Below are 13,848 nucleotides of genomic sequence, written 5' to 3' on the forward strand. Positions count from 1 at the left end.
ACATTAAAACACTGTGAAAATTATTAGAACGCTTATTAGAAAAACTTAAAATTAACATGCTGTGGTGCTATTCTGAGGCCGTTACCGATTTAATTTAAATAATTATGTACCAATCATATGTAATTTCAAGGACTGCGCGCGGTGATATAATGCGAATAAAATTACTCTCATTTGGCATGAGTTAGTGTTATCCTGCCTGTTTCAAAATCAATACTTCAATGTGGATATTTAACGAATTTAAGGCAACACATTAAAGTAACATTATCAAGGCATATTAAAACACGAAATATGCTTACCCAACTAAAGCTTTTTAATCAATAAGGTATGTAAAAGGTATAGTATGTACTAACCGAGTCAGCAGTGTGTCTGGGCTGTTGCCTGGTGGCCCGGAGATACTTCTGCAGTGCCCGAGCTAGGGAAGGGAATACGGCCTGTGCAGCCTCGCGGGGACCCAGCGCTCCCCCTGAGAACATATCATCCGTCAGTGTTATGGCTGTGGGTCTTCCACCACCATTCCACTTCCGCTTGAAGCCCAGTGGTCAAGTTTATTTTGAAATATTTATTTTGAAAATAAAATAAGAGTGTTCAATAACATCTGAATTGAAATAAATTATTTGGAATCTGAGTTCGAAAACTTGGGCAGGCTGTTATTTCTGAAAATAAATCAGAATCCTATACAGAGAACGGATGGAGAAACATTAAAAGGGGCTCGGTGACCATAAAATCAAACATGAAGTTAATAATTGACCTACAACAGTTTTGGCTAGCATATTATAAAGCCTACACTCACCATTGGCAGCAGACAATCTGACTCTTCGGACGTGTGCAAAAGCATCGTCCGCAGCCGCCAACAATCTGGCACGTCGCTTCCTGACTCGTCTCTCTCGTTCTGCCTCCTCGTGGTAGCGCTCGTTGTGCGCGGAGACCGACTCCCGACGGCGACCGCTCCCGCTTCCAGCACAAGAACCGGCTGTCGATCTGTAATTTAGTTAAATTCACCAGATAAACAGAAATGTCCCATGGTTTAGCCCGTGTTAAATTTGCAACTCAAAAATAATTCATTTCAACATTGTACTTTTTCCAGGAATCAAGAGTTACTTATTGTACTCTCTCATACATATGCATATCCTCTCATACATTTAATTTTTAAATGAAATGATATGTAAAATAACAAACCATTCATAGACTTCAGTGAGTTCACATACTTTTATGGGCTCCAGTAACCGCTAAAATAATGATGACGAACTTGTCAATCAATAAATTTACAACAAGTGATTTTATTAATAATACAAACCTTGTTTGTCCTGCCGCATTTGTGTTAGATCCATCAACATCATAAAATTTAATACTGGATTGTGCCTTTCTCTGACTCTTCGATATTGGTATCTTCTCCAGATATGGGTTATATATCGGAAACTCAGTATAATACCTCTGTAATACCCATACTGCAGCTCTTTGGATGCTTAATTGACCTATTGCATATGATCTACTCTCTCCATCAGGACTTCTGACGATTTTAATATAATAATTCGGCTCTAAATGTCTTATTTCTATCAAGATTACTGCTACATAATGTATGAAGAGCAATGTATCTGCAAAACTCGATACATATGTAACAAGAGCTTTGTAATCTGTTGCATCTTCTCCTAATGCTATTGCTTTAGTTGCCTCCGTTATCTGAACAATGTAGAAGAGCCAGTAAGAAAATGTGCATACTGCTATCATCACTAGAGTTACAGCTCGAAAAACAAATATTCTTGGTAAAATGGCATTCCGTGGCCTAAGGAATGCTGCCCATACTCCTATAGCTAATAATACAAGTTTAAATGCCAGTGACAAAAGAACACCTTTGCATTCCGCTGTGCAGGCTAGCAACTCCATTTGTTGACTGGGTTGCAAGATGTTATCACTCAGTCCCGGAAAGAAACCTATTTTTGGTAAAACTACCATTGTTAGTGGACTGATGAAGGCCACAAATGTCAATCCCAAAGCCAAAGTTGTCCCAAAGTATCTTGAGCAGACAAAACCTAATCCACCATCTGACTCCATAGCCCAATTACTGACATCTTCCATAGATTGAGAACCTTCAGATGTGTTGCCAGTTACAGCAGTTGTATTTTCTCCCCAATTCTCATCTTGTGGGAGAATCTGAACTTCTATGACCTCCTGGCCATCTCTACCTGTTTCAGGGTTTATGTTGACACTAGTTTGAAATGGTGCCATTATGTTGTCACCGCTTTCTTTCCGTTGTGATTTTGTACTCCTAAAAAGATGAGCAATTTATTTCTATGCACATATTTGTGATATATTATGATTAATTCATATTTATTAACTTCAGTAATATTTAATGCATCGAAATGTCAGGATGCAATATATATTTTTAACAGAGATGGGCAACAAAGCTAACAGATCACTTGTTTGATATTTCCTCTTAGACAATGGAGCTTACAATGAAATTATAAGTACCTACTTTGAAACAAAGCTTCATACAGTGATTTAGTTTTTTTTTATGATTTTTCAATAGTGGTTCCATCATTTGTTAATGGACTTCAGACAGTTTTAGTAAATATTAACACTGAATGACTACAATAAGTTTACAAATAGTAAGTTTTGTAAGATGATGTGTGTGTATTTGTATATTAGGACAGACCTAGTTTAGTTTTTGTTAAGTTTCTGTGATAAAATTAAATTGAAACTTTAATTTCAAAATTAATTTCTAAATAATGTAATGTCTACATGCTTATAGACTCATTGAAATTTAAACTTTTTTCTACCATGGTCGAGAGTGGTTACTATCGCGCATGGAGATCGGTAATAACAAGAATAGTCCATATATGGGTTACCATCAAGTTTGCAATTCATCAATAACATTCACAATAATAGTGACTACAGTGAGAAGACATACAGCATAATTAAATTGTGTTGGAGTTTGGCATAATGGCAGGCAACATGTGAAGTAAAAGTTTTCGAGTGTTGGAATGCTCATTTAAATGTTTAAAACGGATGATTGTCTTCTGTTCAGCCATGACTAGGACTTCTCATCTAGACACAGACAGTGCAACATCTTAGGTTTTTATAAAAATAAAATATTGTAATAGTGTACAAAGTGTTTGTAATATATATTAATCATGAAGCAGAGTGTTTTTAAATAGCCCACCTCCAGAACCCCGTCCCCTCAAATTTGACCATCCAACAAATTGAACGACATAATTACAAACTCACCTGGTGCTTCGGTGCGTGTTGTGCCTATGTCTGGAGCTGCGCCGGGATCGGCTGCTCAACTCGGACCTCACCGATTCTGTCTCCATGTCTCAAACAGCAGTTTGTATTTCTCTACCTCATCCATTACTCATTATATATCTTAACTCGAAGACCCATTACAGACAAATTCCAGCTTATAATTAATAGGTTTTAACTTTAACACGGAACCGTGCCCACAAATAGTTTTCAGTACATATTAAAATTCAAGCATTTTATATATTTTATTTATTAAATGAGGAATAGCGAACTTATTTAATAAATCCAACACTACAAAAACTATGTTTACATTGCAATGAATTTACTAAAATTAAAAAAAAACCTACAAAATTACTTTCTGTGTTCCAGTCAAAGAGAATTTTGTCGTTCGAAACTACGAAATTAAAAGAGTAGCATGTTTGAAGTTGCGGTCGGGCTATTCCATGTTAACATTAATATTTTCTGACATCTATCTCTTTTATTCATAACCTCTGTAAGACTTTTAAACATAGCCGTATATTTTTTGTGGTGCATTCGAAAACCAATATTTGCACTTAATTATAATTGAAATGTTTATTACTTTTTCTCTTCAAGTCAATAAATTTAATTTACTTTAAATCAAATTTATCACATTTGCATGTAAAATTATTTATACCTTTCGTTTTTTTTAATAAGTGCAGAGCCTTCCTGATCAATAATATTTTTTATGAGCCTTAGGCATTTATTTTATTGTGATATTTTGGCGCTGATTTCAAAAATGTAGCACAGGTGATTACGCAAAATGATAAATGATAAGATAACGAACCCATACCTTATAGATAACTCATTGACTACTCACTAATTTGAACATGAAGTTTTTGTTTGTACACATTTAGAAAAATGGAAAATCCAACTCTTACTGACGCCAGACAGACCGACAGGGTCGAAAACCGGACAGAAGATTTACATCTGGACAGGGTTGTCGCTTCACAGCCAGAAATTGGACCAACGCCACCTGACGGTGGTTACGGTTGGTTGATAGTTGTATCTGCGGTGATTTACCACATAACAGTGCCTGCAGTGTTAACATTGTACGGATTAATCATATTGAAGGCGATCAGAGAAGAGGGCCATGAAAAAGAAGAATTGTTGAAAATATGGGACGTAGACATAGCCCTCGTACCAGTAATTATGGTTGTCATAAGGTTACTCTTGGAGTCATGGTGTCGAGCGGTCGTGAAGATATTCAACATGCCGAGGTTCATGGCGCTTGCCGGCTTATGCCTGACGGTAGCCGGCATTCTGCTCTCTAGCTACTCCACTGATGCCACAACCAATGACCACATTGTTAATATATTCTCTGGCATATTCGCAGGTAAATAACATGCAAAATATTATATTCATTCTATATAGACAAATTAAAATAGATATAGAATTATGACAGATGAATTATTAAAATAAATGATGATTGTTGCATATTACGAGATTTATAGGTCTGACGTAAATGTTATATGCTAGTAAAATAGCACTAGGTCAGTCAAGTCTAGTGTAAATAAGTCGGGACTCATTCATTTTAGTCGGAATTCGCATCATTGTTCTTAATAATAATTATAACACATCAGAAAAAACTCGACTGTTATTTGAAAACATACTACGAATCTTTTGTACAATTAATAGTCATATTTAAACAGGTGCGGAGAGCATTTGCGAGATCTACAAACGACTGTAAATTGTTATTCGTGTGCTTTCAGGTATAGGCTGCGCATTAACGGGTCAGCAAACAGAGGTCATCATAACACACTTCTTCAGGGAAAAACTGACCATGGCTCAGAGGATAGTCCGGATGGCTCCTTCAGTAGGAAATTGCTTGATACCAATACTAGTCGGCTATCTTTGCACGGTATACACTGGCGACGTTGTAGTCATGATCTACGGTGCTATTGTGATGCAAAACTGTCTATTTTTGGCATCATATACTCGTCCTATTTACATCGAGAAAGTTATCCGACACACTTACAATATGCTAAGAGAGGCAGTTGAAGACGAAGATGAAGTTATATTTTCTAATCAAGCTCGTGTTTCGAATGAGAGGCAACAGTCAAGACAAACGAATAACAGTTCGATTAATAACGAGCCATTAGCTAGCAATGCGCAAGAGGACGACGGTACAGATGTTGTTGTATTCAAATCAAATAAAAACGCTAAAGAAATCATCGATCCTGTCGTCCAACATAGAGAAAATATTAATCAAGCACGATTTTCTTCAGATTTCACTAGCATGGGCGAAGGTGGCAATACTAATCGATTCTCTTCCGACTTTGGAAGTTCGAACAGGTTCTCAAGTAACTTTGGATCACTAGAGATCGGTGATTACGAAAGAGTAACCGGTTACCAAGAACTGGCCAGTATTGAAAACGACAGTCAGAATCCACAACCACTTTATAGGGAGACTACAGTTGAAGCAGTTCAGAATAACTTGGTTTTTGCTGTGGAAATGACCCCTGGGACGGCCAGAAGAAATGCCTCTCTGAAAAAGAACTTTATAACTATCACGAACATGTTACTCGATGTGAACTTTTATTTATACGCCTTACTGCATTTATGTACTACGTTCTCTATCATGATATTGGGCGTAGTATTCCCGCCGTTGATATGGGAACAAAATCCGAACATGAATATTTGGTCGGTAAGTGCTTTTTTTAGCTAATAAGCCGTGGCGACCTTGCACTCCTACCACCATCCGACACGGTCAAAGATGATGCACCCCACACGGTCAAAAGTTTTTACTGGTTTTACATGAGCATTCATGGATCTATCCTGTCCACTTGGAGACGTGACATAAAAGTCCCTATCTACATTTTTGAGTAATTTTGAGTGGGAACAAAAGTACGGATGCTATCATTTTGTCCCCTAGGAAGTCTTCTCCTTTGGGCTACTGACTGCCTTGGCAACTTAAGAAAGGCTGTAACGTCATCTGGTAAGCCAGCTCTACACCGAAGAATATATATAATCTATAATACCTATTACAAAGAATTCCCCTTTGTTTGATCCGTGGTTGAGCACGCAATGTCTTATCGTTGCACCAACTACTCAACTGCTGTTTAGTTTAGCGCAATATTTGACGATCTAATTGAGTCATTGTTTTCACGTTAAGCCCTTGCTAGGTTAAGTATCACGTTACAGAACCAGGCATAATGGTTATGCTGGTGGACCGTGGAAATCAATCGTGAACATTTTTTAAGTACGTATTTCAATAGAAAAATTGATACCCGCCTGCGGGATTCGAAAACCCTTGCATCGCTAGATACGAATACACCGGACGTCTTATCCTTTAGGCCACGACGACTATTTGAAGCGCATAGTGTTTCATCATTTTCTTGATAGGACCCTTTCCTTAACAGGTGTCAACGCTGATAGCTGCGGCACACGGATCAGCGCTGTGTTTCATAATGCTTTGCGTTGTGCTCCCGAAATCCATCAATGAAAAGGCGAGACTTTGTGCCGCGTTTTGCGTTGCTGGAGCTGTGGGATTTTATGGTGGGTGCTAATACTTTTTACTATTTGAATTACTTTTATTCCGCTTTTGGAAGCAAATAGGGATTGTTAGCTTGATGTGTACATGAAATTCTGAAAATTAGCTGTACCTAATCGAGAGGATCGCCCTTTACCCAGTTTTTACTAACTCTAACAATTGAGGCTCAGATACTTTAAATAATTTCAAATTTAAATTAATGAGCGGTTCCTGGGTTGTTAATAAAATCAGATCTCCCTGGAATAAGATTGCAGGAAAGCTAAAGCGAAAGCTTTTCTAAAAGTTTCGAAGATCAGTAAATCTAAGAAACTCTCTGTCTAGGTCGGACTAAGTTTTAAGTTTTAGAACCCTATTTGCGCACTGTAAAAAGCGTAGAAATAAGTTGGGCCTTGCAAGGGATCCAATCTATAGAAACTGTGGAAGGATGAATGATGAATGATGGATGAACTACATTTTTTTTATTATAGTTGTAGGCAGACGAGCGTACGGCCCACCTAATGGTGAGTGGTTACCGTCGCCCATGGACTTCAGCAATACCAGGGGCAGAGCCAAGCCGCTGCCTACCGTAAAACATAGTGCATCAAAGACAGTATGATCACAGAGAGATCGAAAGTACTCATGAGTCTGGAACAACATTTAATCTTATATTAGAGCCAATGATTCCACTAAACCAATAGAATCGTACATACTATAATACTAATACCTGTATTATTCATTTCTAAATTACAGGTATTACACTATCCAATAGTAAAAGTCTACTAGTGGTTTGGTGCATGCTAGCTAGCTTCTCAACAGCCGCCTCGAGCATCCTCGAGCAGCCCCTGTACAACAGCACGCTCAATGACTTTGACACTACCGCGACGATGACAGCTTCCAACACGGTTGTCGCCATTTTCATTATGATTTGGTCATTATCGTTTAATTACGAATATAAAACATGTTTCTTAACAGCTAGTGTGCTTCAAACTGTAACCGCTTGTATGTTTTTCGCGTTATCTTTTAGAAGAAGAAGATAATATTGTGAGAATATAAAATAAAATAAAACTATTATTATTTATAAATTTCAATAGCGACTGAAAAAAAAATTAAGTAAGAAAATATTATATGTAGACGGCAAAAACGATAAAAAGATTATTACCTACTTTAATAAAAATTGGTTAAGCCTTTCACTATTAGCACTATCGTCTTCAATTTAATTAATGACTAATTTCATACAATTGGTTTCACCTAGGTACAGCCAAGTGACCAGCATATTCCTTTGCACTCAAAAATATAAACATATTGTCACATAAAATTACCAATGTATATTTATGTGAAATACCTTTGTAGTTAACTTAAATTGAAATTGAGCGCAGTCACTTTTGATAAAGGAAAGTTATCTATAACGGTTATTGTGCCGGACTTATTTCAAAATAACGTGATAAATGATCCAAGCAATAAGCAATAAGGGAAACAATAACCGTATATTTGAATCACATTTATAAGAATTTATTATGTCGGTAAAACAGTGTAACTAATTAGGATTATTCATCCAATTATAAAGCGTAGCGTATCTATTTGTAGTTAATGATGATGGATATCGCACTCGACTTGAGTATTAATGGTTTTGTACTCAAACTAAAACCGTATTGTTCATTATTTTTTTAAACAAAACCTTGGAAATACTAAATATGTGAATTTAATTAATATATTAAACTAATAATTATTTATAGATATTAATACTATTATTTTTAGTATAAAACCGGAAAATGACCATTCCCGCGTTCTTTTTATATTAAATGATTTAATAAGTTTAGATTTAAGATTTATAATCGACAGTTAAAAGGGGTTGAAATATTATTAATTTAAATGAAAAATGTAACCCTACAATATTTCTTTGTAATCTGTAAAAAAAAAGTATAGCTTTTTAACATTTTTATAAATAAAAATGATGTTTCGCTTATTATATTAAGTATTTTTAATACAATGTTTATCAATACACTTTTACGATTTTTCTGAAGGCTAATGATTCCTTTGCCAAAAACCTATGATTTTATGATTTTTGAAATACGTTCTTAAGAAATCTTCACGATTAACTTCCACGGTGAAGGAATAACATCGTGTACCTAATAAAAATCAAACTCGCAAAATTACAGTTCGCGTAATTACTGGTAATCACAACCAAATAGTCTTTCACCCCTCGAATTTATATAAAATAAATTTCTGTAAATACCTCGAAGACAAATATGCCCTCAGCCGTGGATGTTCAATACGATAGATGAGTTCGTATTTAGCGTGTCAATTAAAAACAATTAAAATTCAATCAATTTATTTGAAATGTCATAAATCTTAAAGTAAAGATCACGTTCTGATAGGCATTCATTAAAATTGTTTTTAGGAATTGACAGTTCAATTAAAGCAAAATAAGTACATTAATTAATATAATTAAAGTAGACGCTTTTTATTTTGACATGAGTAATATAACTCGAGCAAACTATACTATGCACCTAGCTACACTATTGTAACACTATGCAACTTGCTAACTGTCAATTTCAATTATTTAATTGTTATACAAAACCCTTGTCATTAGCCTGTTTTTCATGTGGAATGTCTGAAATATACATATAAAGATTTTCTAAACTAATCTAAATAACCTACATGTTATTAATATGGAACTGAACTTATCGACATTTGCGCGCCAAAAATCATAACCCTTATTGGCGCGTTTTTAGCCATGGAATCAGCTGCTCCATGTCGAAGTGGGGCTCAGTATGCTTAGTGCGAGTTATTTAACATTCGCGATAGCGTAAAAGTTAACTCAAATTTGTATGGAGTTGGAACGTTTGCCGCTAGGGGCGCTGTTCCAACTGCATACAAATTAGATTTAACTTTTCTTAACTTAATTAACTTTTTCGCTATCGAAAACGTTAAAAAGCTCGCACTAAGCACATAGGGTCCTACGACGATGCGACTATTGAAATACAATTAACCGAGACTGTCAGCAGCTGATTGTGTCTACCGATGGGATTTAACCTATATTACTAGTGGCAATCATTTTTTATTGCTCAGACGGGAATACGAGCTCACGGCTTGAGACTGACTTCCAACTTCAAAGTATCAGTTCTATAGTACAAGGGCTGCCCCTACATGCGGGCTCACAAAACGCCCTACCACTAGTAATTACTCAAATCATTACTTTTGTGATTGGTATGGTTTATGTGTCCGTATCAGCGGAAAACTCTCACTCAGAATAAAAAAGGAGAAGACGTCGCTAGGCATTACACAATACTAATTATACCCAAATTACGATAGCGATGGACGATATACATCGATTTATTTAAAATACTCGATGTATAGTAACGATGCATCGTCTTGAACCGATGTATTGTAAATACTTCAACATCGAATATATATCGATGTTTTTCATTCGATGCATCGATTAGGTACGCAAATTATGAGATTACTATACTATGAGTGAAAAGAGAAACGAAACGTTATAATCAGTGCTGCCAATATTAATTAAACCAAAACAACAATATGGCCGACCGAGTTTCTGCTGTGTAAATGTATATTGTGTTTTTGTTACGATACGAGTTTTTGCCTTGTTTAAATCTAAAAAAGAAACTAATTTATGAACAGGTATGTCAGGTATGTGTATTAATAAATAGAATAATGTATTTAGTGATAATGATAATGGTTTTGCTAGTGAAACTTTACTGGAAATGACACATTGTTTTGTTGTCAAAAAGTACAAAGCAATTATTATATTTTACGTTTTATATTGCGCGTGCTTATAACTAAGATATAAAAGAGAAGATTATGTACCTACTTTACGACGAATGCATTAATTTCGCAATATGATACGATTTGATTGAAAGGTTATATTTTTTACCGTGAAATAATAATACTATCTATTGTAGTGATGCCAAGTTATCGATAATTACTATATTAATATTATCGATTAAAATGCGGCTTATACTTATTTGTATTCTACTAGGCAGTTAATAGGTATTATTATAAATTCCCTGTAAACAGTCCTATATAGTTTTGTTTTTTACTTTCAGTTATAATGGGACCTAAGAAAAAAAGTTCCGTTTGGCAGTTCTTTAACAAAATTGACGATAAGAAAACGAAATGCAAACTATGTCAAAAGGAAATTAAGTCTGCTGGAAACACTACGAACTTAATTGGACATATTCGTAATGTTCATAAGGCTGCTTATCTCGAAATTCAGCCGAAACAAACTACATTCAATGCAGTAACTACTACAGACGAAATATCGAATCCTCTGGATCTGGATACCAAAGTTACGCCTTATAATAAAATGGATGATGGAGTACTTCAGTTTCAACCTGTTCCAAGTTGCAGTGGCAGTCAAAGATCCGGTGCACCGTTACCAAAAACCGTAAATGAAACCATTGATTCAGACTTAGACGAAAACGTTACACCTTTAAAACGCCAAAGAACAATACAGGCCGCTTTTAAAGATATTTCCTCTTACTCAGAATCTGGAGCGAAGACAAGGAAACTGAACAACTGTTTGTTATTCATGATTTGCAAAGACCATCAGCCATTCTCAATCGTTGAAAACGAAGGCTTCAAAACTCTAATGAAAACAGTTGCTCCTCAATATAAGCTCCCGAGTAGAACAACTCTAAGACGCTGGCTGGACGATAAATATGAAGTAATTTCAGAAACAATTAAGAAAATGTTGTCCTCTATAGAAGATATAACCCTAACAACAGATATTTGGTCGGATACCTTGAATATGAAAAGTTTTTTGGGCATCACAGCACATTTCGGAATAGACATTGAACTATATTCAGTCACCTTAGGTGTGTACAAATTGGATGAAAGACATACATCAGATTATCTTTCTGAAATTCTCTTAAAGGTATGTCAAGACTGGAAAATCGATCAAGAGAATGTAACAGCTGTTGTTACTGACAACGCAGCCAATATAGTTAAGGCGATCGAATTAGCGTTTGGTAGAAGGAAACACATCCCATGTTTTGCCCATACTCTGAATTTGGTGGCTGAAGGCACAATGATATGTATTGAGTGGAGAAACATTGTTTCTAAAGTAAAATCAATAGTGACTTGGTTTAAACAGAGTTGCATTGCTAGTGATGAATTACGTAAAGCTACTGCTGCGGCTACGGAGTCTTCTGCTGGAGCAGCTGAGGTAAAATTAATACAAAGCGTGGATACTCGCTGGAACAGTACATATTATATGTTACAAAGATTTCTAGAACTCCGTAGTGTCATAAATGATATTCTCTTCCGCCACCCTAGAGCACCTGCAATGCTGAGTGCATCGGAAATATCTACTGTATCGTCTGTCATCATGGTATTGCGACCCTTAGAAGCGGCTACAAAAGAAATTTCAGGTGATAAATACTGCACAAGTAGTAAAATTATTCCCTTAGTTCGTTGCATGCTCTCTAAAATAACTTCAGCTGTTATAGAAGATCCCGTAGCGAAAGAGGTGCAGAAACTTGCTATTAATGAAATAAATAAAAGAATGGGTTCAATAGAACATGTGAATGCTCTGGCTATCGCAAGTATTTTAGATCCACGGTTTAAAAGAATGCATTTCAATGATCCGATAGCTTGTTCGAATGCTGTTACGAAAATTAAAGATTTAATGAAGAAGAATTTGCATAGCAATGAAGAACCTGAGTCCGATTCTGACAAGTCCGATAAAAATGAAGAGGCCTTTTCATTATGGACTGATCACCATAAGTTAGTGCATCGTAACTGGAAAATTAACAAATCTGAAGACGTTTTGTCTGACGAACTTTCCGTTTATCTCCGAACTCCTGTTGGAAGACTTAAAGAAAATCCGTTAGAAATTTGGAGAGATTACAAAATACAATTCCCGAAGCTGTACAAAATAGCTTTTAAGTATTTAACAATAGTTGGCACGTCAGTCCCTTCAGAAAGACTTTTTTCACAGGCAGGGCTAGTTATGACTGAACAAAGAAACCGGCTGAAGGGGAAGAGATTAAGCAAACTTTTGTTTTTACATAGCATTGACAAAAAATATTGGAATATGTAAAAAAAATGTGTTGTCTCGGTGATTTTTAATTTTAATACATATATTTCCTGATTAATACATATTTTTGTTTTAATTAATGCCTAACCTAAAACAATCGATATATAAGAAACATCGATGTATTTCCCAATACATCGTATTACCATCGATGTGACCGATCGATGCATCACATCGAAAAAAACATCGATGTATATTTTAAACGTCCATCCCTAAATTACGATTTCATGTTAAACTTAAATCGGCGCGCGAATATAGTTGACTGATGTCAGGTGAAACATGCGTTCGGGACTTCCGATTGCGTCCGATTACGCCCGAGTGCAACCTGATATGCCAGTGTTGCACGCTACACTTTAGATTGAGCGCGTCGGATTTTGAGGCAAAGAACTTTTGGACAAAAAAGAAACATTCTGGTTCCTTCATCTTTTCGGACAACTACAAAAAAATTAATATTAATTGACAGACTTTAAAAAGATAAAATCAAAGAATACAATGACTATCTACCGAGAAGAAAATACTGTTGCGTCGTTTATTTATTACGACCTTATTATTGTTTTATCTTTGCACGGACAAAACTAAAAAAAAACCGCGACCCCAATAATTAGTACTACGACAGTGTATACCTAACTAAATATCGATATCGACCGATTTTAATGTTATTACTTAATATCATTAAAGTACTATAGACATGTAGATTAGTTTTCCTCGAAAATATATAGCGGATCCGTACCCATTATCTTCTCTGCTTGTCAACCGATTTTCTTTGGTAGCTATTAACGAACTTTGTTAAAATAATATAAAATTGAAAGCGGTTTTTTTTCGAGCTTGACAAAGAATGTAATGTATTAAATGAATACTGAGTAATAAGTAATAAATAAAAATACTAAGGCTTGAATTGTCGGACACAAGGATCGAATGCTATAATTGGGCGTCACTAGCGCTCAGACATACGCTAATTATTATTTGGCCGATTCAAACCTTTTTTTATTTACGAAATACTTTGAGCTGTTGTTTTGGTAACAGCGTCTGAGTTCGAAAATTTTGATTCGAAATTAATAAACAGAAA

At 35.6% G+C, this 13,848-nt stretch overlaps 3 protein-coding genes across 4 annotated transcripts in view; 2 read left to right on the forward strand and 1 right to left on the reverse strand.

Annotated features, from left to right (window-relative positions):
• Positions 1 to 3,706, reverse strand: part of Vang (Strabismus domain-containing protein Vang) — an 8,802-nt gene extending 5,096 nt beyond the window's left edge. The window contains exons 1-4 of the mRNA XM_028171703.2: positions 3,223 to 3,706; positions 1,295 to 2,263; positions 791 to 978; positions 351 to 463 (exon numbers count right to left, since the gene is read on the reverse strand). Of these exons, the coding sequence (XP_028027504.2) occupies positions 351 to 463; positions 791 to 978; positions 1,295 to 2,263; positions 3,223 to 3,308 (1,356 nt within the window). The 5' untranslated portion in view covers positions 3,309 to 3,706. The remainder of the gene's footprint in view (positions 1 to 350; positions 464 to 790; positions 979 to 1,294; positions 2,264 to 3,222) is intronic.
• A 408-nt stretch (positions 3,707 to 4,114) lies between these two features.
• On the forward strand, positions 4,115 to 7,923 carry LOC114241008 (uncharacterized). Its single transcript, XM_089737440.1, has 4 exons — positions 4,115 to 4,591; positions 4,968 to 5,902; positions 6,618 to 6,753; positions 7,478 to 7,923. The coding sequence occupies exons 1-4, from the start codon at positions 4,117 to 4,119 to the stop codon at positions 7,762 to 7,764; spliced, it is 1,833 nt and encodes a 610-aa protein (XP_089593566.1). The 5' UTR covers positions 4,115 to 4,116; the 3' UTR covers positions 7,765 to 7,923.
• Positions 7,924 to 10,043: 2,120 nt separating this feature from the next.
• On the forward strand, positions 10,044 to 12,847 carry LOC114250533 (E3 SUMO-protein ligase ZBED1-like). 2 transcript variants are annotated; one of them, XM_028184439.2, is made up of 2 exons: positions 10,044 to 10,375; positions 10,792 to 12,847. In XM_028184439.2, exons 1-2 carry the CDS (start codon positions 10,369 to 10,371, stop codon positions 12,786 to 12,788), a joined length of 2,004 nt encoding a protein of 667 aa, XP_028040240.2. In that variant the 5' UTR covers positions 10,044 to 10,368; the 3' UTR covers positions 12,789 to 12,847. The 2 variants fall into 2 exon arrangements, with proteins under 2 accessions (XP_028040240.2, XP_028040241.2); XM_028184440.2 differs by having other exon boundaries at positions 10,044 to 10,366.
• Positions 12,848 to 13,848: the final 1,001 nt, after the last annotated feature.

This window comes from Bombyx mandarina, chromosome 23 (assembly GCF_030267445.1).
Source record: "Bombyx mandarina strain Sakado chromosome 23, ASM3026744v2".
NCBI classification, from domain to species: Eukaryota; Metazoa; Arthropoda; class Insecta; order Lepidoptera; family Bombycidae; genus Bombyx; species Bombyx mandarina.